The sequence below is a fragment of the Phragmites australis genome, chromosome 9 (genome assembly GCF_958298935.1).
Source record: "Phragmites australis chromosome 9, lpPhrAust1.1, whole genome shotgun sequence".
In the NCBI taxonomy this organism is placed as follows: domain Eukaryota; kingdom Viridiplantae; phylum Streptophyta; class Magnoliopsida; order Poales; family Poaceae; genus Phragmites; species Phragmites australis.
The window spans coordinates 12,507,512-12,534,608 of NC_084929.1; the positions used below are offsets into that span (position 1 = coordinate 12,507,512).

General features: G+C 39.6%; 1 protein-coding gene across 1 annotated transcript in view; it reads right to left on the minus strand.

The window, feature by feature from the left end:
• The window catches only part of LOC133929732 (probable metal-nicotianamine transporter YSL3), a 62,633-nt gene extending 35,839 nt beyond the window's left edge, over positions 1-26,794 (minus strand). The window contains exons 1-4 of the mRNA XM_062376519.1: positions 26,287-26,794; positions 25,941-26,107; positions 24,702-24,799; positions 24,471-24,605 (exon numbers count right to left, since the gene is read on the minus strand). Coding sequence (XP_062232503.1) covers positions 24,471-24,605; positions 24,702-24,799; positions 25,941-26,107; positions 26,287-26,617 — 731 coding nt within the window. The 5' untranslated portion in view covers positions 26,618-26,794. The remainder of the gene's footprint in view (positions 1-24,470; positions 24,606-24,701; positions 24,800-25,940; positions 26,108-26,286) is intronic.
• Positions 26,795-27,097: the final 303 nt, after the last annotated feature.

A 27,097-nucleotide genomic window follows, 5' to 3' on the forward strand; every position in this document is an offset into this window, starting at 1 on the left:
ACCGGTTCATAAGCCACGCGAAAAAATTACAGTTATCGTAGCTTACGAACCGGCAATGATAAGGATATCACTGCCAGCTGTTGGCTTGAGTTGACAATGATACCTATCTCTATCTTCACTGCAGGTTTAATCCACCGACCGGCAGTGATAGCAGGGTATCACTACCAGCTTGTTATATGAGCCGATAGTGATATCTCGACTATATAAAAGTCGCCCTCTCCTTTCCTAAGCCCGAGCACACAATAGAGAGGAGCTCTGTTTGCTCAGTGGTGGTCATTTTTGGTCACCAAGTTTTTAGTGGCTTCAAAATTTTGAGGAATCCTCATGCGTTAGGTGTTCGAAGGTATGTAACTTCATCTCCAATTCATTTCTAGTTGAATTTTATTTACTAAATTGCTCTAGATTTTGAAAAGATGGAGATGCACCTATGACCATGATGTTTTAAGACAATGTAGATGCAATTATATCTCATTTATTATACGGAAGCTTCAATTAGTAGCTTATGGTGGAAAGTGTCTTTATTATTGATTTACATTAGCTATAGGTTTGAGCATATTTATTTTTTAATTAATTTAGCAAGCTCCTATATAGAAACTTTAGGTATGAGTATATTTATTTTTGATTTATAATGAATTAGAAAATATAGCCATGATATTTAGGTATGTTGCAAGCTCCAATTATATTTTTATAATTTAATTAATTAGCATGCTCTATATGAAAAATTTAGGTATGAGCATATTTATTATGATTTTTAAGAATTAGAAAATGTCTCCCAGATATTTAGGTATGTAACAAGATCTAATTTTATGTTTTATATTTTATTTGATTAGCAAGCTCTAATATATAAACTTTATGTTTGAGCATTTTTTATTTTTACTTAATTAGTCGTATAAAAGGGTTTAATAATAATAAAATTTCTAGGGATGGCACCAACAAATACTCATCGGAAGCATACGCGAAAGCATATAAAAGGTGGCTCCTCCAACCTGAGCTAATTGCCGGTAAGAGATGATGAGGTAATTTATTTGTTGGTGGTCGCAAAAATTTTTAGATGTCATAAATTTGGATTTACAATAATGATATAATTGTAGATGGACAGAAGATGGATGTACGATGCGGGACGTGTGAGCGCAGAGTACAAGAACGACGTGGATTGTTTCCTGGTACAAGCCGCGGCGCACAAGTCAAATACACATTCTCAATACATGTGTTGTCCATGCGTCGATTGCGAGAACAAGAAGCAGTTTTCCACCACCCAGCAGATACATTCCCACTTGATGCCAAGGGGCTTTATGCCTGGCTATACTCGTTGGACCGAGCACGGTGAAACTGAGATCGTACAGGAAGGGCAATACATTGGCAGAGAAGATGAAGACTTCTGCACTGATATGCCAACTGACGAATACACCGATATGCCCCCTGTCGGAGATACGTTGGTCGATGATGATTTAGAGGAGATGTTGGCCGACACTGACACCGATGATCTGGAGCAGATGTTGCGCGATGGGGAGGGGAACTTCATGAGTGAAAGAGAGTTTCAAAAGTTCCAGCGTATGGGAGAGGACTCTAAAACGCCATTGTTCTCGGGCTGCGAAAGGGAGCACACAAAGTTGCGTACCGTGCTTTCACTTCTACAATTGAAGGTAATGGGTGGTCAGATAAAAGCTTCACAGAGTTGTTACTGTTCTTACAGAAATTGCTTCCAAAGGGAAATGTGCTACCAGAAAACATGTACCAGGCCAGGCAGGTTGTGTACCCCTTGGGGTTGGAAGTGCAGAAAATCCATGCATGTCCAAACGATTGCGTGTTGTATTGCAGAAAGCATGTAGACTTGAAAGCGTGTCTTGTCTGTGGTGCATCACGGTACAAGCGTGACCGGATGATAACGATGGTGAAGGAAAAAATAAAAGGCCTCCTGTCAAGTTGGTATTTTCCTATAGTCCCCCGTTTGGAGCGTTTATTCGCGAACAAAAGGCATACCTAACTGATGCGGTGGCACGCCGAGGAGCGCAAGGATGATGGAATGCTGAGGCATCCCGCTGATTCTACGCAGTGAAGAAATATCGATAGAAAATACAAGGAGCCCTTTGCAGAAGATGTGAGGAATATAAGATTTGGGTTGAGTACGGATGGGATGAATCCATTCGACAACATGAGTAGTAGTCATAGCATGTGGCCTGTGACTCTATGCATCTACAATCTTCCTCCTTGGTTGTGTATGAAGTGGACGTATGTTATGATGCTGGTGCTGATACCAGGGCCGAGGCAACCTGGCAACGATATCGATGTATACCTGAAACCATTAATGGAAGATCTTGTAATACTGTGGAATGATGGTGTGCAGGGATGGGATGCATACAAATGAGAGAACTTCACCCTAGGCACAATGCTGTTTGTAACAATCCAGAATTGGCTAGCCCTTGGCAACTTATTGGGTATGACTGTCAAAGGCTATTACACATGCGTGCATTGCTTGGATGAAACAGAGAGCTTGTGGATGAAGGATAGCCAAAAATGGTGTACCTAGGACATCGTAAATTTCTTCGCAAGAATCACCCGTATTGTAGAAACATGAGAGCTTTTGATGGGAAAGTTGAGACTCGATCACCTCCTAAGCATCGCACTGGGAGACAGGTATATGACATGGTAAAGGGACTTAGGGTTATCCTTGGAAAGGGACGCGGGAGTACACTGGTTCTGAAATCTAATCTTAGAGCTCCTATGTTAAAAAAGAAATCTATTTTTATGACTTAGCTTATTGGCTAGATTTGGTGGTTCGACTTGCAATCGATGTCATGTACATTGAGAAGAATGTGTGTGATAGCTTGATTGGTACGTTACTAGACATACCTCGCAAAACAAAGGATACACTCCAAGCACGAAAGGACCTGAAATGTTTGAAACTCAGACAGGATCTACATCCCGAAGATACGGAAGAAGGCGACAAATATCTTGGTCCCACTAGCTACAGTATGAGCAAGGCGGCGAAAATTGCAATGTGCAAGTGCTTGCATGGTATCAAAGTTCCATCGGGTTACTCCACCAACATAAAGAGACTAGTAAACATAAAAGATTTGAAATTAACTTGCATGAAGTCTCATGATTTTCATGTGATGATGACACAGATGCTTCCAGTTGCAATTAGAGGTATTCTACTGTCGAATGTCCGAAACCCAATCATAAAGATGTGTTCGTTCTTCAACGCGATATCACAGAAGGCCATCGATCCGACCAAGCTACATAAGCTGTAGGAAGACGTGGTCTAGACTCTATCCCAGCTTGAGGCGTTGTTCCCTCCATCATTTTTTGATATCATGGTGCATCTCATTGTTCACATTGTGAAAGATACATATTCTTGGCCCCGTGTTTCTGCATTAGATGTACCCTTTTGAGAGTTTCATGACAGTTCTGAAGAAATATGTTCATAACCGAAATCAGCTGGAAGGCTGCATGGCCGAGGGCTGGGGACCCGAGGAGGTCATTAATTTTTGCATTGACTACATGAATCCGATGTTTGGATCGCGCAAGAGCACCGAGATCATTTTGGCGCCTGGTTACGTAGACAGGTGATGTATAAGAAGATAGAGTGTGCTCAGTTGACTGTGTTGGCTCACGAACTGTTAACTACAATCCTCACATTCCAAGGATATTACATAAATGGCTATACATTTTATACGAGAGCTCAGGATAATAAGAGCGCCAAGCAAAATAGCAGTGTCTGTATAGATACCTACGACTACAATGGAAATAGGGAGACCTACTATGGATTCGTAGATGAGATCTGGGAGCTCGACTATGGAGTGTTAAAGGTTCCTCTTTTCCGGTGCCATTGGGTCAAACTCCTAGGGGGTGTGAAGATTGACAAGTACGGTATGACTACAGTGGACCAAAAACTCGTTTGATACAGAGAAGAACCATTCGTACTTGCGAACGATATTATGCAAGTCTTCTATATAAAGGACCCAGACCCGGCTAACAAGGAGGAGCGCCATGTGGTTCTTCAAGGAAAAAGAAGGATTGTCAGAGTGGAGAATGTTGTTGATGAGGAAGACTACAATCAATTCGACGCTCTACCTCCTTTCGGAGAGGATGTCAACCTAGGTCCCATGGAAGACACCGACGAACCTCCTTATGTACATCGTGATCATAATGAAGGGCGAATCATTAAGACAAAGTAGCTAAATTGTATTAATTACTATGTATGAATTTGTTTTAGATGCAATTAATATGCCTCACTTTTGTTATAGAACCTTTAGTTTCTAGTTTATGGTGGAAGATGTCTTTATTATTGAGCATATTTATTTTTGATTTTGAATAATCAATTTTATTTATGAACATATTTATTTTATTTATTTATTGTATTAGAAAATTGAACCAGGAAATTTAGGTATATACAAAATATAATTTTGGTATATAGCAAGTTCAAATTTAAATAAATATGTATTAGGATTTTAGGTCAACAGAATGTTAATAAGTATAGATGGTAGAAATTAAATCAAAATCACTAGAGTAGCGTAGCGGTTTGTTCGGTCTTACTTATGCAGGTCATGGATTCGAGTCTCTTCGTGCGCGCGAAACTTTGAAAAAAAAATTGCACCCCAAGCCACCAGTAGGGAAAGGGGTTTCACTACCGGTGGAAATATTAGGCCGGCAGTGAAACATCTTTCACTGCCGGTGAAGTTATTGATACTTTCACTGCCGATCGTCATATTGAGCTGGAGTGAAGGTACACTTTCACTGCTAACGCTCAAATTGAGCCTGTAGTGAAAGTACCCTTTCACTGCCAGTCGTTATATTGAGCCGGCAGTGAAGGTACCCTTTCACTACCGGTGCTCGAATTGAGCCAGCAGTGAAAGCTCTCCCCTATATTGTCTTGCTCGATGCCTGCACTCTGACAGTTAGAAAAATTGAGCCCTGCCTGTGCCCTCCGTGGCACTGCCGCCTCCTCGACACCGCCGGCTCCCCCCGACACTACTGTCCCTGCCACATTCTCCCCGACACCACCGTCCATGCCGCATCCTCCCCTACTTTGCCGTCCCTGGAGCCCCGCCGTCCCTGTCCCGGAGCTGAGGCCGCCGTCTCCGTTCCCTACACCACCGTCCCTCCTGCCCCCATCCCCTACACCGCCATCTCTGTCCCCTACACCGCTGTCCCGCTCATGGCGTCATCGTCCGTGACCGCTCGCCTCGTCGACCGATAGAGCAAAGGTATATCCCCCGCCCTCCTTGGTATTGGGTGCCTCGCTGATAGCTATTAGTTTGGAGCTTGGTATTGGGTGAACTATATTAGTTTGGAGCTTGGTATTGGGTGAACTTGGTATTGGGTGAACTACTCATGTGCATCTGACTTTGGGCAGTGCATACTTTCTAGAGCATATCGAGCACACACATTCTTCAGTTAGGTAGTTCTGGGTGGAGCAAGGGTGCAGATATTTGGCATTCCGAATTTTGGAAGAAAGAATTTAAGATATGCCTTTTTGGTTATAGGAGGTGGTGATACTTGTGCTTGGCTATTAATCAGTAGAAGGAAACCATCTAGAAAAATGAATTACTGCAATTGTAGGCTTTTAGTATTAAAACAAACCCAACATGTTAAAGAAATGTTGCACTTATATTTGCATTTATAAAGCATAGACTTACTTCTGGTGCCTAAATTATTGTTAAATTGATTCTATTGAAGCTACATGAGGGTTTCGTAATCTCGTAATGAATAGAGCCTTTTGGACTTGATTTATATATGCTAGTATCAACCTAACAAAGAAAACAAAACAACGACCTGAGATGCATGCTTACCAATTATAACTTCATGCCAAGTAAATAGCAATGTATCGATGATGATAATTGGGCAACCATGATAATAGAAATTCTAGTTATTTCACTGAAATGTTCTTAAGAGAGAAGAGATAACATTTTTTGTATTAATAAATAACACCATGTATGTTACGCTCACATTTCAAAAACCAGCAGGCAGTTTGCTTGATGCAGTTTGTTCTTCACTGATGCAGTTTATTTTCATCCATTGTGATTATTTTTGTAGCACATGTATTTAATTATGACTAATGTTTGCTTGATGCATGCTATTATCACATTGCCAAGCTTTGCATACTACTCATGTACCCATTGCACAAGGCTGGAGTCATGCTTGTAGAAAAAATAGAAGGAATACAGAGGGTGGCACGATGATAGGAAAATATATATAGTGGCGATGATGATATGGCTCGAGGATGCTTCAACATGGCCTGTTTAGAGAGGAAGCATTCGTCTCAAGTCAACATTTATGTGCTAGTCCTACTAGTTCAGAGATCAGCTTCTTTCAAGACAAGCTAGACGCCCTGCCCTATCTGAGGTTGACCTCTAGAGTTTTCTTTTAGCCCGACCTAAAATAAAACTCTTGAGGTCAATCTCAGATAGGGCATCCAGCTCGTCTTGAGATAAGCTGCTCTCTGAACTAGAAGGACTGGCGCATAAATGCTGACTTGAGAAAAATGTTTTCTCTCCAAACAGGTAATTAGTTCTGAAGTCCTAATAAGGCCATTTGCTAGAGCCACTATGCTGTAATGTAATAGGAACACTATATTTTCTTCGTAGTAAAATTTTTTGGTGTTAGTGTGGTTTGTAGTATATCATTTTTGCATATTCTCTGAAATTTAGGACTGCTATGACATGGTATGTTGTTCATCGTGGTCAGCAAAGTATTGTGTTCTCTAGTTGGAAGGAATGTCACGCACAAGTTAATGGATTCAAATGAACATGTTGCAAAGGATACATGTCCAAACATGAAGCTGTTGCGGCATACAACAGTCAATTCATCCAAGCCGAGCTAAAATTGGCTAACTTTGATAATAAGAAATGTGATTTCATGTGTAATCATTATTATTTTTCTATGTAAGATTATGTGACTTGTAAGATCAATGTGTCAATTGTCAGTACCTTTATGCCTATTTTGCTTTGTAAGATGCAACTTTTTTTTTCTTAAATGTGGTTGTAACCTATCGATTCCTTCATGGTTATCTCACTCTATCGACAACCTCCCGCCCTCCCTCATCGGCTTTATCTCTATCTTCCTCCTCTGCTCTTTATATGTAGAATAATCAAGCGCTCGTTGTCATCATATGCAGAACTCCTAGGAAGTGATGACATCACCAACCGCCAATCCAGGCCAGGTGTTAGAAGGAGATGTAGTGCCGCCGTCAAACATTGAAGAAGGTAGCCCGAGCCACTACCTCAACCTGGACCAAACAGACGCATGTGGAGGCAATGAGGTAATTCATAAGTAGATGAATGCATCTGTTGTACATATTATCGTATAGGTTCCCAATAGTTTTTTTGCTTATGCGCAGATGCTTGACTCTCCGGAGGGTCACGACAATGAGTAATCCCAAGAGCGGCATCGTGTCTGAGGTCCCTCGAAGATGCTACGGGGTGATTTGTGATCACGGAGGTCTCACCAGCAAGGGAGCCAACTGCACCAGAGAGAGTTTTGGAGCCGTACAAGTCAGTCTGTGGGATTGCTATTAAGGATCACGTGCCCATCAGCTATAGATTGTGGACTGGTGAATGAGGTGATCTACTTGTGGTTCCTAATTCGATCAAGAACGACATCTTGTGGCTCAAGATATTTGAGAAGTTCGACTTCCCTGAAGAGACAGATATGGAAGTAGTTAAGCATAAGACACTAATGATCATAGGCCTTTCATTTAAGAACTAGGAGGGGACACTGAATAGAACGTATGTGCAGAAAGGTACAACACCATATTTTCACAAACGGTCGCAACTGGAAGATCATTGGCAAGCCTTTGCGAAGTACAAGTTATCGGAAGAAGCACAGAGGTTGAGTGAGGTGAACAAAGAACTCGAAGAAGAACCTGTACCCCCACAGAGTTGGCAGTCGTGAGTACATGCGAAAGAAAGGCAGTGGCAACAACAGCTAGATGAACTGCGAGAGAGAGGTGTCACGTCTGAGACGGAGGGCTGGAGCAAACAATTGACACACTTTCTTTTTGGGAGGGGTGCTTCTTACTTGTCTAATGAAAGTTTATCCTTTACGACCTCCAAAGACGTGGAAGCGATGCAAGATCTTTCAAAAAAAGCTTGCGAAAGCCCACGAGCAGTCTTCACAAGGCTCTTTCAAGCCAGACAGGGATAGGGATGAGCTCACCTTGGCCCTGGGAAATAAGGAGCACGGTGGTCGCACACGAGACATTGGGGTGATGGGTTGGAAAATTGGATTCGCAGGTATGTCAACAGTTACAAGAGTTGAAAGAGATCCCAAGCAGTGCGAGATGTAGAACAAGCGGTAGAACAAGCTAGAACGATGGAAATGCTTGAACAAGCGCTAAAAAAGGAGAGGCAACATACAGAAGAAAAAATAGCACAAGCAGTGTCCCAAGCCCTCATGCATCAACAGGGTGCCATTGTGAGTGAACAGGAACGACCGTCTCCTGATGGTGCGCGCTCCAGCCCCGGTAGTTGTTGGAGTAGTTGTGCATCTACGGGAGTTCCAGGAGCTGAATTCATCACTTATCATGTGGACCTCATCACAGCCCGGACACCGTGTGAACTACACATTGGTGCTAGGAACATTACCATCAAGTGGCTTCCGGCATGGCTTATCCCCGTGGCTCCCATGAACAATTTCACGGACGTCCAATACTAGAGGGCTACGCTGTTGTCGAAGTAGACGAGGCAGTTGACCAGTACTACCATGTTGAGGTGGACTACCCCGTAGAAGAGGGGGCGAACACTGTAGGAGAGAACGAGTACACATTCATCGCGTGGGAGAAGGCCTACATAGTGTTTTCACTAGGGACAACTCCCGAGAACTTCTACTCTCTAGTACACCTCAGGCTGTCGTCGCCTCATAGATCTCCCTCTCCTCACCCATCTCCTAGAAAAAGTCCACCTCCTTAGCCATCGCCTCAAAGAAGTCCACCGCTCAAGAAGCCAGCACCATTAAGAACCCAGCCATCAGCTCGGAAAACACGATCAGGTTCCATAGCATCCAAGCAGACGACATCATCTAAAAAGTTGGTGGCATCTAAGAAGTTGGTGGAACCCAAGGATGTCTATTCACTCACTGCTGAGGAAACCAAAAAGATTGTGGATGCCAGTATTACGTCTCATTTCCATCCTCCACCACCTCCACCGAAGCATGTTGTGCCTGAAGATGCCGTGAAATTTTTCACGTAAATGGCCAAAGATAAATAGAAGTTGGCAACTTCAAGAAAGCTGTCGACTAACTATGAACGCATCAGTAAGAAGTAGGCGAAGAGCAAGTCAGGCCCAATCATTAAGGATGCTCCAAGCATTGCGGACTTCCTAGCTGAATCAAGACTAACAGCAGAGGAACTAGCATGGCTTACTATGGGAGCAGATATCCAAAAGATGGATGTTACATGGCCGTTTGAGTTAACCAAACAGTTGGTCAAACCAGATATAGAAATAAACCTTACAACTCAAGTGCGTCGATTACATCAATGGTACTTGGAGCATTCCAGACAGGGTTTTCAGGCGTTCCCCGTAAGATATACAGATGATTATTTCCTCAACGGGGATGGCTCCTTTAGGTGTATTTCAAAGACATGTATGAATTCTATAAGGTAGATGCCCTTGATGTGGCTATAGTCAGAGTGTGGACTCTATAAGTGACTTATGCATATAATTCACGTTATATGATCTTGTATCTTGAAATTACATAGCTAACTTCTCTCTTTCGTAGAATGGAGAACCAAGCATGCGGACAAGACTTAGATAAGAAAGTAGGATTCATCGATCCTAGCCTTGTGAACCAGAAACTTAATAGCGAGAATCCAGACGTCACCAAGGACTACTTATTGAAGTGTCTGCTTCACCACCAATACAAGAAATTCATACTCTTACCCTACAATTATGAGTACGTGTTTGCGCGCCAGGGCGTTCTCATTTTATGGGCAACTCAATTCAAGTATTAATTTGCTATGGTGACATATTCTATAGTTTTCATTGGATCCTCCTTATCATCCACCCAAACTTGAGCAAGATCATTGTCTTGGACTCACAAAAGAGAGATTAGACGACTTATCAACACCTCATCGACATGCTAAATAGGTTAACTTGATCATTTAATCTTCTTGATGATTGCATCTATGTTTAATTGGTATTCATATTCACGTACAGGACATACACAAGATACTGAAAAAAGAGTATCATCTACTTTCCATTCAGGAAGCAATATGATGTAAAAACTGACTTTTTGGAACGCAGAGAATATTCATGTCTTGCATTTCCTACTGAATAAAAAGGTTCAATTCATTCCACTAACAAATCCTTCCCTCTTGAAGTGTATGAGGTAGCCAGCCAGCAACAATCTCTACGTGTTTTATGTTGTTACCAACATGCACGCATTCAGCCCGGACGGAGACACTGTTACGTTCAATGATCTTGAGGTATGAAATTAATAACATATCGATACCTTCTTTTCAATTTCTATACGTGTTCAAGGACTAATTCTTTCGATTCTTCAAACGCATCGCTCGAAACTACGCACAAATGCATTATAACCTGCAGAAATACATGCCCTTCAAGAATAGATCATCAGGTTCTTCTTAGAACATATTATCAACCCAAACGGTGAGTTTCATGAACCAATCATGTCGTCCACGCGTCACAAATCTTCATATGACACCATTCCTTCTAGTAAAGAGTATGCGACGAGGAGGAAGGCTACCAAGGGGCTTGACAACGTATTATATTTCGCCAAATGACATGATATTAATGTATGTTATTAATTACAATTTATTAATGAATGATATGAATTACTATGTATGGTGCGAAGTTGGTATTGACAGGATGGCCTTCCAATGTTGATGCGAAGGAGGAGCAAGAAGCAGCGGCCAGGAAGTGTGCCCAAGACGAGGATGAGAGGTTGGCCCGTCAGCTGTGCGCCACGGAGGAGCAAGAAGCTGCGTCCCGTAAGCGTACCCAGGAGGACGAGGAAGAGAGGGTGGCCCGTTAGTGTGCTATGGAGGAGGCCGAAGGCTCAAATTGTAGAGGCATTCAGACGTCAGACTTTAATGTCTTTGACACGCTGGTGAGCCTAGAGCTTAGGCGATACTGCGATCGATCAGGCGTGGCCGGGTCCAACGCTCCACCACCATCCCCTCCCCCCCCCCCCGTGTCCTAGGATGTACACATGCCGACAGTCGACAGTGCGGAGACACGGTCCTTATCGCGGGAGAGGAAGTAGAGGTACAGGTAGAGGGATAGTGGACCGGCCGAACTCGATCGACTTTTTAGGGGTGACATGTGAGAACTATTATGTACATATGTGTGTTTGTCGATGCCTATGACTCGAAATATGTGTTCATTACTATGTATTAATGAGGTGCATTTATTATTGCTTTACATTAAATATATGTATCATTGTATGCATGTATTGAGAGAGAGACGGAGAGATCGAGGAGTGAGAGGGAGTACAGCGAGGACAGAGAGAGGGAGGAGGGGAGGGAGGAGAGGCAAAGTAGACAGAGTGTCATAGATGGTTTTTTAGGACCCATCATTGACAAAATACCCTCAGACGGTTGTTAAGACAGATGTCTCGGTGACATGACTGTCGTCTGGGTGTGCCATAACTCGCAAACGGTTTTACAAATCTGTCTATTTCTATCATACAACACAAACGGTTTTTGAAAAAGCATTTATGCTATTGTCATAGATGGTTTCTTTTAAGATCCACCAGAGTGTGTATGATAGACACAGATAGATTTTCTGAAAATCCATCTATAATTAAAGACTCAGATATTGTTTTAAATTTGACCCCTCGCTCTTCGGCTTCCCATACACACAAACCGCTCATATCCCCTCGCTCTTTGGCTTCCCATACACATAACCGCTTGTCTCCCCTTGCTCACTGAATATAAATCGATGAAAATTTCATCTTCCTCGCTTTCCTCATTGCTATCCAAGAGCCCATTCTGCGATGGTTAGCTAGGGTTTTTTCGTGTCGGAGGAGCAAAATCTAGGTGCCAAATCCCCTTCCCTGCACTGAGGTGAGTAACATAGGGTATCCATCGTTGTTTTGTTAGGGTTTGCTTCTATCTGTGTAACTGATAGTAATGTGGTGTTTCTATCACATATCTGCAATGTCTTTGTTCACTACCATCAGGCGCTAGTAGGATTGGGTTATCCCTATGCCAACTTCCACAGTTCAGATGCTTGGCATCGATTTCGGTCATGTTCTTTGCTGCTCTGAAGGGCCCCTCAGTGGACCTAGTTATTGCTGTTAATCGCATTGTGCATCCTTTTCTTTTTTGTTGTTCTTCATAATGGAGACATTTTCATGAGCTGAAGAATTGTTTTAATATTTATTTCTTGCTTAACCATGGCTGGCAATTTAGTAGCAATGCAGTTTGATTCTGGCACATGACTAAGTTAGTCAGGATAGAGCCTGATCTGGATGACAATGAGATGATGATTGAAGATGATGCTTGGGTTGGTATTGTGATGAAATGAAGGCAGCTGAAATTATGTCAATCATTTCATCCTTCTGGAAGACAGCGTCATCCAATGATGTCAATCATCTGGTCCTTCTAGAAGACCGCACAAGATACAATTAGGGATTGTGTATATCTAGCTAGGTTTATATTCTGAATAATGTGTGATATGCTGAACAATGTGTGATGTTCTTATTATTTGAGATATGTAAATGTGTGTGATGATGTTCTGAACAATGTATGTTGTTCTTATTATCTGTGATATATAAATGCATGTGATGTTGTTTACTTTGTGTATCATAAAGTGTGTATGCCATATCATGAGGGCAGCTAGAAAGCAAAATTGTTTCTCAAGAGGGAAAGGGTACAATAGACGGTTTTAAAAAAAATTGTCTATGACACTTTATATAGATGGGTTTCAACAAAAATCGTATGTGACCTTTACTACTCACAAATGATTTTTTAGAAAATCCGTCGTTAACCTTTAGTAGTCACAGACAGTTTTTCAGAAAATATGTTTGTGTGTATCTCTGCAAATGCAGTGGTAACTGTCTGTAACAAGGTTGATATCATAGACACTTTTGCAGATACAAAACCCAAAATTGTATGTGATAGGGTTTAAAACATGTTTGTGATTGACCATTCTGAGGTAGTGATTAAAGAAGGAAGTAGAACACTGCTTATTTCCAGGCAGTAGCTAATCAAAGGATGAAGAAACATATTGCAATTCTCGATGGACCTGAAGGGCGGTCACATAAGTTAATGATATCTTACCTATATCTGTTGATTTTTGTAAGTTTTTATTTTGGCTGGAAGATAAAGGTTCCTTTTCCTTATCTGATAATTTTTGGTCTAGGGATGAAATGGTTACTGATAGTGAAAATGAGATACTAGAGGCTCCTTTTAGTGAGGACGAAGTTAAGAGTACTGTATTATCCTCTTGTGCTGAAGGGGCACCTCGACCTCATGGTCTCGCCTTTTATTTTATCAAATTTTATGGGTAATCATTAAAGATGATCTCATGAATATGTTTATCGAGTTTGAACACGGGGAGCTACAAATTAATAGGTTCAATTATGCTAGGTTAACTCTATACCCAAAGAATATCACACTAGATGTAAGAACAAATTTGGGCTCATTATTATTTTATTGAATTGTTGCTTTAAGATTTTTACAAAAGTAATGACACTTAGATTCAGTTTTATATGTGATAGGTTGATACCATCTAATCAAAGTGCTTTTATTAAAGGTAGGTATATTTTAGAGAGTGTAGTTATAGCTCATGAAATATTCATAAAGTTCATCGATCTAAGGAATCTAGTTTAGTAATTAAATTAAATCCTATAATAGAGTACATTGTGATTTTCTGGATGAAGTAATAGTTTCTAGGGGTTTTGTACCAAGTGGATTCCTCGAATTAGACAAGTAGTTCAAAATGGATATGTAGGTGTTAAAATAAATGGAGTTGAGAGTAATTTCTTTAGGACAGGAAAAGGTCTCAGGCAGGGAGATCCTTTATCTCCATTGCTATTCAAACTAGTGGGTGATGTTTTTGCAAGAACGTTATAGAAATTCTCACAGAATAACTTAGTTAAAGGGTTATTTACTGCTTTTTAGCCTAAATGTATTTTAACAATACAATACGCTGATGATACAATATTGTTTTATCAGAATAAAGTAGAATATCTTCAAAATTTGAAGTTTGTACTTGCATGTTTTGAGAAAATGTCTGGTAGGAGGGTTTACTATCATAAGAGTGAGATTATTCCTTTGAATAGGCAAGAAGATAAGGTTCACTACGCTTCTCATATATTAGCTTGTACAGTTAGTTCTTTCCCAATTAAGTATCTAGGTGTACCTTTGCATTTCATAAAATTAAGAAGAGAAGACTTACAACCTGTAGTAGATAAGATGATTAAAAGGGCAGCAGGTTGGAGAGGGAGGCTTTTTGTAATACCCCAAATATTGTGAAAATAAAATGTTGACCAGGCAAAGTTAAGAGTGGGCGAAACATTGACTTTATGATCCATAGCTCCGATGGACGATTGGAGATTGCGGATACATAGAGCTCATCGAAACGATTCCATAAGACTATTCAATCGCCTCCAGGGCATTTGGACACCTGGTGAATCTATGGTGGACAATAAATTCAAACCATTGGATCATAAAAAAGACGCTGACCGAGCCGAGCACAATTCTAACTTGGTTAGGCCGCCCATTTAAATATGGGTCTAGGGCATAGGGAGGCCTTAGCCTACCTGCTATGCAACCACCACTCCTAGCCCTAGTACACCCGAGCAATGCCCTCTACATCACTGCTGCCATAGTGCACCGATGGACACCTGTTCCTCCCCTGGCCGGGTCCCTCACTAGCTACCACTGGTCTATCACTGCTACTGGCCTACGCCTATGGTGGCTGCTGGCAGTGGGCGGCTGCTGCCCTAGGCGGTCTGCTACTGGGGATGGCTGGGGCTGTTGTGCAGCCAGGAGCATGGAACCAACCGGAGCAGAGAGGAGGAAGCTGTGGTTGCTGTTCTTCACAGAAAGGGTAGCCTATATGTAGTCCCTAAATTGCCGTAGATGAGTTTCACTTGTTGAACTCATTTCTAGATGCAGGATCGGTAGTCCAATTTGCTAGCAGAGATATTAAATTAATATCTAGTATTAGTTGGGGCAAAATGAAAGTTGTAGGTATCGTCGTTATCTTTCTAAGACTAGTCTTCAATTATGATAAGTGGTTTATGAGAAATTATAAAACCAGTGCTGATGTCCAGCGAGTTTTAATCTAGGCAATATTTTATTTTTCTGTTTTCTTTACCTAGTTAGAGGAAGATTTCGCCCAAATCCAAAATAGCTAAGTTGTAGGAAATGTTTGTTACAAGTCCAGATTTATTATTTCCTGTATTTGGTCAAGGGGATTAGATGTGATAGACATAATATCGGGTGATCAGATATTTAAGTTGACATTTTAGACAACAAGGAAAATCGGGTTTAAGCGTGTGGTTGCAAGTATCGCATGTTTTATCATGATTATAGACATGTGAATATTGTGCAATAGATATTGGTAGTTTTAATCCACATGTTTGGAAAATTCCGGCATAGAGGGTGTGACGCCGGTTTGTCGCCACGGTTTAGGCATGTGGATGTTGGACTTGTATTGATGTGTGCTGTATGGATTGGTTTTCTCTTCTTGTTCAGTTTTTAATTTCTTCATGATATATGTATTCATTTGATTTCCTAATTCAAGATTTCATCATGTGGTTCATGTTAATGATTCATGTTTCCACATATTGTCCTTTCACATCATTCATGTTCACTACTACAGAACGAGTCATTCGTGCCCCCTTTTCAAAACCAGTTTGAAAATAACCGACAATAATAAGGTATCACTGCCAGTTCACAAGCTTCAATGGTCGATCAATCATTGAGTTGTTAAGAATCGGTAATGATACCCACTATCACTGTTGGTTTGTGTTACGAACCGGCAGTGATACAGTATTGCTAGTTGGTGTGATGAACCGACAGTGATACTTCTGGTATCACTAGAGGTTGGTTCTTAGAACTGGTAGTGATGAAGTACTATCAGTTGGTGTCATGGACTGGTAGTGATACTTCTTTATCACTGTTAGTTGGTGCCTAGAATCGGCAGCGATATGTCACAATATATAATCACTTATCTGGCCCCCAAGACTGAGTAGAACAGAGGAGCTCTATTTTGCTTGGTGGTGACTCTTTCTGATGACCTTGCACAGTGAAGCTTAAAAATTTGAAGGAATCCACATGAGCTAGGTGCTCTAAGGTTAGTAAGTTATTCTATATTTTATTAGTACTTAGATTTACTTGCTAGATTGCTCTATATTTTGAAAATCAGTACTTGTTCCATGATGATGAATTTTTAAGGAGCTAGAACTCTAGTTGACTTAGTGAATTTAAGATAATTGATTTTAGGTATACATTATCTAGGTTAGTAAGTTCATCTACATTTCGTCTGTGCTTAGATTTACATGCTAGATTGCTCTAGCGTTTGAAAATAGGTGCTTCTTCCATGATAATGAATTTTGAAGGATCTAAAGCTCCAATTTACTTAGTGAATTTAAGATAATCAATTTTAGGTTTTCATATTCTAGGTATGAATTTATTTATCATTATTTAGGATTATATTCTTTTTTGAAGATAATAATTATTTAAATGGATAGTTATTTAATATTAATTCAGTGGATTTATAATTATTTAATTGATAAAATTGTAGATGGACTGAATATGGATATACGATATTGTTTGTAGTGGCCCAAAGGTTTTAGTAGCATGGAAGCTTTTTTTTATCATTTCCATGGCATACAAGTTTTAGCGATGGTAAAGAATATTAGAGTTGTCCATGGAAAGGGGTGAGGAAGTACAAAATTCTTGAGTGGAAAAGGAGCTCCTATGTGGAAAAAGAGATCAATTTTTGGGACCTGACTTATTGGTAGGACTTGGAGCTCCAACACGCACTCAACGTCATGCACATTGAGAAGAACTTGTTTGACACTTTGATTGATACCTTGCTAGATATATCAGACAAAGCAAAAGATACACTCCAAGCACTGATGGAACTAAAATATATGAAAATCCGTAAGGACCTACATCCTAAAGAACTGGACAACGAGAAAAAGTGGCTTCTTATGGCTTGCTACACTTTGAGCAAGCAAGAGAATCTCAGCCTGTGCAGTTGCTTGCATGAAATCAAAGTTACATCCAGATACTCCATCACGTAAAGAGAGTAGTCTTAATGAAAGATTTGAAATTGGGTTGCATGAAGTCTCATAACTACAACATGATGATGACACTGTTGATTGCAGTGGCAATAAGGGGTGTTCTGTCGGAGAAAGTCCGATACTCGATCATAAAGTTGTGTTCGTTCTTCAACATGATCTAATAGAAGATCATCAATCTATTAAAACTAGAAAAGTTGTAGGATGGCATGGTCCATACTTTATGCCAGCTCGAGATGTATTTTCCTCCATCTTTTTTAGATAACATGAGCCATCTCATTTTTCACATCGTAAGAGAGATAAAGATCCTTGGTCCCGTGTTTCTTCATCAGATGTACTCTTTCGAGACATCGATAGGGGTTCTAAAGAAATATGTTTATAATTGAGGTTGACTGGAAGGTTGCATTGCCATAGGGTGGGGAACCAAGGAGGTCGTTGAGTTCTGCATTGACTACATGAATCTCAAACCGATTGGTGTTCTTGTATCTCGCCATGAGGGGAGGCTACAGGGGATAGGTGCAATAGGTGAGAAATCAGTCCATACCAACGATCATGTTTCATTCACTCAATCACATTTCACAGTTCTACAACAATCAGTTGTAGTGGGCTAATACGTAAATATGCACGTGACCTTGGTATACACCACAAACCCAACAAAGTCAAAAGATTGGATCACGAGAGAGCACATAGATCATCTTGGTGATTAGTTATGTAAATACATGATTCGTAAGGATATAGAGGATACTCAGTTGACACTATTTGCTCATGGACCGTTAACAACAATTCTAACATTCTAAGGATACGATATGAATGGCTTTACATTTTATAGGAGAGCACAATATGACAAGAGCACCAACCAAAATAGCGGTGTACGTATTGATGCCTATGACAATAATGGCAATAGGGAGACCTACTATAGATTCATAGAGGAGCTCTAGTATGGACCGTTGAATGTCCCTCTTTTTCGGTGCTAATGGGTCAATATCCCAGGAGGGAGTGAACATCGACAAGTACGGTATTACTACCGTGGACCTCAAACTCGTCGGTCATAGAGAAGAATCATTCATACTTACCAATGATGTTACAAAAGTCTTCTACGTAAATGACCCACTTGACAAGGAGCACCACATGATTCTTCAAGGAAAAAGAAGGTTTATCAGAGTTGAAAATGTTATCGACAAGGAAGACTATAATAAATTTGATGACCTCTCTCCTTTTGGCCTAAGACAAATAGAAGACACTAAGGAAGCTACATGCATATGCCACGATCATAACGAAGGTCTAATTGTTACTTGAAAAAAGATTTGATGTATTCATTAAGGATTTGCTAAAATATGTATTAATTAATGCTATTCTATTTCGTATTAATTAAGGATATGCTTTAATGTAAATACTGTTTTAATAAACTATATGAATACTGTAAAAACATACTATACAAAATATTAAGGATATACTTTAATGTAAATACTATGATTTAAGAAACTACATGAATAAACTTAAAATATGCGTCTAAATACTATTTTAATAAACTGCAAAAAAAGATATCATTGCCGGTTCTTTAATAGAAACGGTAATGATACGTTCGAGTATAAATTTGGTGACCCCAACACTTTGCTGCAACACCCAGAAACCCCATCCGCCGCCACGACGCCTGACCACAGTTGCACCAATGTCTTAACGCCATGACACCCACTACCCTGGTGACCCCAACACTTTGCTGCAACACCCAGAAACCCCAACTGCCGCCATGATGCCTGACTGCAGTTGCACCAATGTCTTAATGCCATGACACCCACTACCCTGGTGCCTTGCCACCTTGACTCCCGCCTTCATTCATTGAGAATTTAATTTGATATTGAATTGTGTCAAATGCTTACTTTCATCATCTTTATTAAATAATGGTAATTTGGGTTTATGATTTCCAGTTAGAAACTATAGTTAGAAAAATCTGGGAAATGCCACCTTACATAGAAGAAGATGATCCAATTAGGATGATGATGAAAGATGTCTATGATGGTATTATTTCCTGCAATTGGTTTAGTGGATTAAACCCATCTGGGCCCCGCATTATATCATTGGAGTATTATTTTCAAATGGAGCAACTTTGAACCATTATTTGGCTTAATCACATTTAATGAGTAGGGTATTTTCTCCAAAGTAAGTAAGGATTACATAATTGAGACTTTCACAGCCATGAAAAGTGCGAAGTGAAGAATTTGCAATCTCCTATTTATGTAAGACCATATTTCATATTTGAACAATTTATATTGTAATTTATATAGAATTTGAACTTATTTGTTGAATTTATGATATTAGGAGACATTTTTTTTAATAAATTTGTATTGTATTTTTTGTAATTTATGTTCACATTTAACACAATGGTATGCATATGTCAAGTGAAACCGCCTATGGACATTGTGGTGTCATTCTTTGGTCTTAGTTTTCATAAATATATTTTTTTTGCTATCATGAAGAAATTCATAAAATGGAAATTTGTATGTAGGAATGACACCTCCAAAAGCAAGTCGCCCCTCCTCGGAATAGGGTGAAACCTTGGATGAAGATAGGCACGTGGACATGAAACATATGAGAAATGATAGCCCAAGTAGTGGAAGACTAAGTGAGTACCTCAACTTGGATAACATTGAAGCTCCACAGGGTCAAACCTTGATTGATGCTATATATGCTCCGATGTTCGAAGAGTAGAGATAGCGTGGTTGAGGTCCTAGCAAGTTGCCTATGGGATGTTTTGTCATCACGGAGCTTGATTCAATCGGGGAGCCTACGATGCCATCGCATATAATGGGACCATATAAGACAACATACCGGGTTCTTGTCAGGGAACATGTCCCTGTCAGCTACAAAAATTAGAGAGGCTGTCCAGATGACCAGTGGAAAAAGTTGATAGACAAATTTGAGTTCCCTGAAGGGTGCAACCTTGAGTAAGTGAAGGGTCGTGCATTAAATATAATGGCCAACTCGTTTAAGAATTTCAAGGGTACATTGTACATAGACTATGTGAAGAAGGACCGAACACTGAACATTGTACATATACCCTAAGGTGCAAGACTATTGGAATGAATTCGTGCAGTACAAGGAGTTGGAGGAAGCAATTAATTAAAGTGAGGCAAACAAAACCAACTCTGAAAAGAACATTTACTACCACAGATTAGGCATGCATGGGTATGTGAAGAAATTACCTGACTGGGAAAAGAAGGAAAAAGAACTAGCTCACAACGGTGTCACACCTGTGATGGCTCAGTATTCCACGAGCGAAACACTATTTGTACGCGAGGGGGTGACTCTTTTAGATGAAGGCCACCTATGCTTCGAAGTGAAAAATACCACCTCAACAATCAAAACAAACTCATGAGGAATTAAGGCAGATAATGAATGTCAGTGTAACTGCACACTTCAAACCAGCTGAGCCTAAGAAAAAGGATTCAGTTGATCCTTCAGTGTAGAAGTTTTTCATGTCCATGACGAAACAAAAAAAGATGGGGCGCCAGATCCAAAGCCTAAGTTGAACTAGGAGCACATTAGGGATAATTCTTACATGAAAGAGACCATGATTCAATAGTTTCTTGTATAAGCCGAACTGATAGAATCCCAAGTTGCAGGGGATGCCCCGATTGGCATTGCAGAGCTTAGATGGCCATTTTAGTTGGGCAAAGCGTTGGTCAAGACAAATATGATGGACATCCTATCCTATCAAATATCGGTGGTACATGATAGAGTCGAGCAAGTATAGAGCAATGTTCGCCACCAAAGTCAAAAATGAAGATTTCCTCAACGACGATGACACATTATGGCTAGAATTCAAGGAAATTTATAACGTGTACCCATAAGATGCCCTCGACGTGTCTATTATGAATTGTTGGACATTGTGTCTTATATGTATAACTAATGGTTTACATTCTTCTACCATTTAATTGAATCTCTAATTTATTTATTATGTAGAATGAAGGTACAAAAATGCAGGAAAGAGTGCTTTTACAAAGTAGGTTTCCTCAACCCAACAGTTGTCAACGGGATGCTTGTGAGAGATACTCCAGTTGAAGTCGAGGACTATGTGCGGAAGGCTATGGTCCAACTACAGTACAAGACATACAGACTATTACCCTATAATTTTATTTATGTTTTTCCCTACATACTCGTCCTACTCTTTTATGCACAACTTGATGTTGGGACTAATTAGCTATTGTGACATACAGACACATATTATATATATATATATATATATATATATATATATATATATATTTGTAGGTATCACTAGATCCTCCTTGTTATCCAGCCAGACATTAGCAAGATCGTTGTATTTGACTCACAAAAGAGATCACAAATACAATTTCAACCTGTAATATACATGCTAAATAGGTTAAGTTGATCATTTTATTTTTCGCTCTAGTAATATTCCATTCAATTAAATCTAAGTCTAATAATACTATTCATAATCACGCATAGGGCATACACAAAATACTTTAACAATAATGTTTGATACCATCCACACACGAAGGAGTTCAATGTCTGAACCAGCTTTCTAGTACATACGAAATATCCATGTCTTCAATTCCTACTAAATGACTAGTTCTATACCATTGATGTTTTATATCTTTTTTTAGTGTAAGAGGCAAGAGTCATGCAATAATTTATGTGGCTTCTATGTATGTGAGTTCATGCACACATTCACTAGAGACAAGGTGATCTAAGATGATGCAGAGGTAAATACATATTTATGTGTACTTGTTAGTTTCTATACGTTTTTTAGGATTGATTTCTTGAATTTTTCTAATGATAGTTAATCAAGTTGAACACACGTAAACTCTTGCAACATCACATCAATGCATTTCAAGAACAACTTATCGGGTTCATCAATAATGAAGTGATAAGTCCAAAAGGCGAGTTTTATAAGCCGGCATATAGAGCACAACCTTCAATCAGCACTCGATACCTGCCTAGATTGACAACTTCAGGTAGTAAGAGAGGTTGAATTGACTTGTATATGTATATGTGATTTGTGAATGAAATGTGTCGAGCTAGAAAGATCTGTGATGAATTGTGTTTGTATATATGCTTGTGTATGTGTTGTTTTTTTTTGAATATATTGTTTTCAACAATAGCTAGATTTGGGATTGGTAGGGAGTATCACTGCTAGTTTGTTACATGAACCAGAAGTGATAATCCAATTATCATTGTCAGTTTATTACATGAACCGATAGTGATAATTGGATTATCACTGTCGGTTTGTACCATTAACCAGCAGTGATACATATTATCAATGCCAATTCTGTAGCTTACTGTGGTAATTATGGATTACCATTTTCGGTTAAAAAATCGGCAGTAAAGCAGTTTTTGAACCCACAGTGATGCGGGGTTCTGTAGTAGTGGTTCCGGGATTTTTTCCAATCCATGGATATGCAGTTTGGTTCTTATATTTATATTTCCATGAACAAGTGCTAGCCCCACTTGCTCTGCTTTACTATTTCCTTGATGTTTTCAATGAAAAGAAAAGAATATGTTTTTTCTTGTTTCTCATTGATTCTAATGGTGTGTTCTTCTAGTTACGAATCGTACTTGTTTAGTGTTTTTACATATTCTTGTATTTTATTTTCTTTCTAGGTACCATGTTTCAAGGTACCACATGATCACGAGATGCATGGGGAAGGAGTAGCACCATTGATTTAAGCACACACATAGCCATATCCATATTTTGTCCTTCATCTTAAATTAATAGAACACTATTTGTTAATTTCATTAAGTTAAACATTTGTATGGTTGTGACAGCCTTCTGGTCAGAGTGGTCGCCTTTTCTGGATCCTTGGGTTGGGCTGCAATGGTTAATTATTGTTTATACAATATGCTTGTGGTTAATAAATGATTTGTTGTCCTGGATGTACGTATTTATAAGGGAAACTCTGCCGTAATTTTCTGTAAATTTTAGACTTAGCAAGTTTCAGGTGTTGTGTGGTAGCAGTCTAGGTATGTGGATACCTGGGTGTTACACTTTTGACCCCTGCTGGTAGATTATAATTAATTAGTTACGACATGTTTAGCTAGTTATAAAACTTGTTCATTCTGTGGTGAAGCTGAGACTGCTTATCACTTATTCTTTGAATGCACTGTTAGTAAACAAATATGGACTGAAATATCAGAAATGGTTGGTAAGCAAATAGAATCCAGTTATTAGGAAGTTGCCCAAGGGAGAAGATGGAATAGCTGGAACACTACTCTACAAATATTTCGGGGGCACTCATGGAACCAGCGAGGATACTGTGTGGATGAAGCCGGTGATAAGCTGCTGGAATATGGTGATAGATGGAATCAGGGGACAGATGAAGTCAAGGAGATACTATAGAATGGCTTAATGATCTGTGTTGTAGAATGGTTTTGGGTGACGAGTCAGTAAGGCTACGAAAGGATGGGTCTGTTACTGGTGAGAAGAGAGGTAGCATATGGATGTTGCGTTGTGTTTAGACTTCAAATTGTGCTGCTCCCACTGGTGCTATGTAAACTCCGGAACGTTTTTGGTCCATTCTTCAGAATGAGAGCGGCCAGAGCAATAAAAATGCTCTTGGACTCTAAAGAAATATTCGAAGAAGGTGCCATAGTTATCCTACTTGTTAAGCTTGTGATTATTCCAACTCCAGGACAGTTGGAAGAAAAGAATATATGTATATATATATTCATACTCTACATATTAGTTTTTCTATATATATGTATGTGTGTGTGTGTATATATATATTATATATGTACAGGGAACAGATATGTCATGCCCCATATACGGGAATATTCATGTCCCAACATATCAATGATATATTATTTATGCTATAACTATTTCTTACACTTCTAACTAAAATAACAATCATAGTTAGAAAATAGTCCCTCAATTCTGACATAAATATTATTATATAAACTTTCTTTTTTTCTCACATAGATGCCATTTTAGGTTGTGTAGGGTGTTTTTTTCTAAACAGGCCCATTACTGTTATTGGGAACTAGAGTTGACATTGAGTAAGTGCAGTTGATTTTTCTTAGATAATCAAATGTAGTGGATTATGCGACTTTAGTTGGGGATGGGAGCAATCAATGTGTAAACATGGCATAAGTAGAAGAACTCCTTTCTACCTTGTGTTGGAGCCTAAAACGATATCTATTTTTGAGAACGGAGGGGATATTACTTGTGAAATGTGGTAGCAATAATACAAACAAATATTTTTTTGAGAAATAATTTGGAATAGATTTCTTACTCATGCTGATATAGTCCTAGTCCAAACATCGGAAATGACTGAAATCCGCAATGACCGCCTCCAGTATAGAACCATTGGAACACGGACCATGAAAAGCTGCCCAGAAACGTTTTGAATATAGTGGCAACCTGCAACCTGAACTGATGATGAACAATAGTAAAAACACCTGAAAAGAACAAATAAATTTCATGATATTGATTTTGCATTCTGAAAGTATAGAACTTTACTTACTTTGCTACATAAGCTCCTTGAGGGGTGTGAAAACTATTGACAAGGTGAGCTACAACTGAACCTGTTGGAAATAGCAATCTGTAGTCAACAATCATGACCTGTGGCGAAAAGAAAAACCATCAGTGGAGTGTATGAGACAGAGAGAGACAGAGAGAGAGAGAGAGAGAGAGAGAGAGAGAGAGAGAGAGAGAGAGAGTTCTTGAATATTTGTTGTTGATGTATCCCTTCCATTAAAGTCAGTTTTTGTTTCACAAAATTATAGTACACAGAGAAATAAAGGTATATGCATTTCAATTTTCATGTTCCCCCTGTTTCATATCTTTGAAGTGGTCGAGTGATTTAACCATACAACAGCAAATGTAATGGAAAATTTTCCCACTTTTCTCTATAAAGATAACCCATAATTTAGCTTGTGTTTCATGTTTGAAAATGGTTATGTTAATGGAAATTTTTCTAAGTATATCACTCCCAAACTTTCTATAGTCATGAGATCCAGATGAGAGTTGTGATAACATTTCAGAAACATATGAAACACATGGCAATCTAGAAATTTTATTAACAAATAAGTGTCTGCGGTTATTTTTTAAAATCATCACTCTATGTTATCGTTTGAATGAGAAGACTGAGAACGAATTGTTGTTTTCATGGCGATCTGGTTCCCAAGAACTTAAAGTCGCAGATAATAATGCCTACTCTGCTTCACAAAATTCAATCTTTCCACTGGTAGTTGAATGCTTTCACAGAGGCAAATTGGGCAGCATAAATTTAGCTCGACTCCTATGCACTCTTTTCTTCAACAATTGTTTTCCACTACATTGTTAAATAGTTTACTACTGTAAATTAAGCAAAGCATTGATGCTGTGAAAGTGTATAGTAATTACATTTGGGACATTTTGTCTCTATGTATGTGAGATCATGTATTCTTCTGCTCACCGTGATCTTGTGATCTAGACCAGTTCTGCCTTTGCAGTGTTGTCTGTTTAGTGGTCGTAGACAAACAACGTTATATTTTCTTTGTATTGATACTTGAATTCTATGTATCTATAATTCATTAATTTTCCTATGAGGATGTTTTCTCATCGGAGTAATATATGTAATTTTTATCCATTTTTTCCCTCCCCCAGATTATAGAGGGTTTATATATATAATTCAAGGAGTGTTGCCAAACAGTTACTTGTCAAAGTATTGAGAGTTAGCAGTAGAAATATAACAGGGATAAATTAATTGAAAATGAATTACCTGAATCAGAGGCAGAATTGACAATATTCCCATCAGACCAGTAACGAAAAGGTATAGCATATATTGTCCAGTCGATATGTTGTCAACAATGTCTCTTGGATTTGTATCATCTATAAGAGATTTTGCCACTTCATCATTCATTGCTGCAATGTACGTTGCAAAACCACCTAGATAACCACCGACATTCGGTTAACTTCCAAGGGGAAAAATCACTAGTACGTGAAGCAAAACAATCCGATAAATAAGGGCACGCACCTATTCTTGACACTATCTATTATCATAGACAGCTCTACCTAACACAAGGACAGCAAGATAATTTCTAAAATTACCAGCCCGTAATACTCACCTGAGAGTGCAATGTTAACGCAGGTGATGACACAGGTCTGGAGGAAGATATGCTCCTGGCGCGTGAATGGCACTGCAGCTATGCCGTGGCGTCGCAGCACGGTGACGAGGCTCTTAAGGAAGAAGAAGCTGAGGACGTTGGTGGGCATGTTTAGCGCTCCCACAATCCCGATAGTCATGTGGATCCGCAGTGTCACAAAGGAGAAGATGGCCGCAAGCACCACCGCAACAGCCATGGACCGCATCGTCACCTGCCCCCAGAACCCAGGAGGTGGCTGCCCCTCGAATGACCGCTCCACAGAAGGTGAACACTCTCCAATCGTTGCGTCCATGATGAACTGTGCTTGCTATCTCGAGCATGAGTGAGTTCTCCTTGCGATTTTGCTAGTGTTTCTAATTCTGATGGAGAAATTTCTTTTACGAGCATATGCAGCCTGTTGGGAATGTTGAGAGGTCGGGAGGAAGTATAGCAGGGGGAAGAGTAAAAATAGAATGCGAAGCTCGTTTTGGTTGGGGACTTGGGGGGCATGTGGTGTTTACGTGGCGGCTGTGTGACCGCGGAAGGAAACTGAAAGTTCAAACACAGCGGAGCCAGATGGTATGTAAGCATGCAGCGCATGTACACACTTGCAGTCTCTGTAGCTAGAACTCTGTTAGCCAATAGGTCGCAATTTTCATACACACTGGCTTACAGATAGGGTTAGTTATTGTCTATTATATATCCAACTAACCCATAGACTCAACTTAATTATGCATATATTCTCTAGGATAGTGAAAATCAATCAATTTTCTTTTGTATTCAAATCATTTCT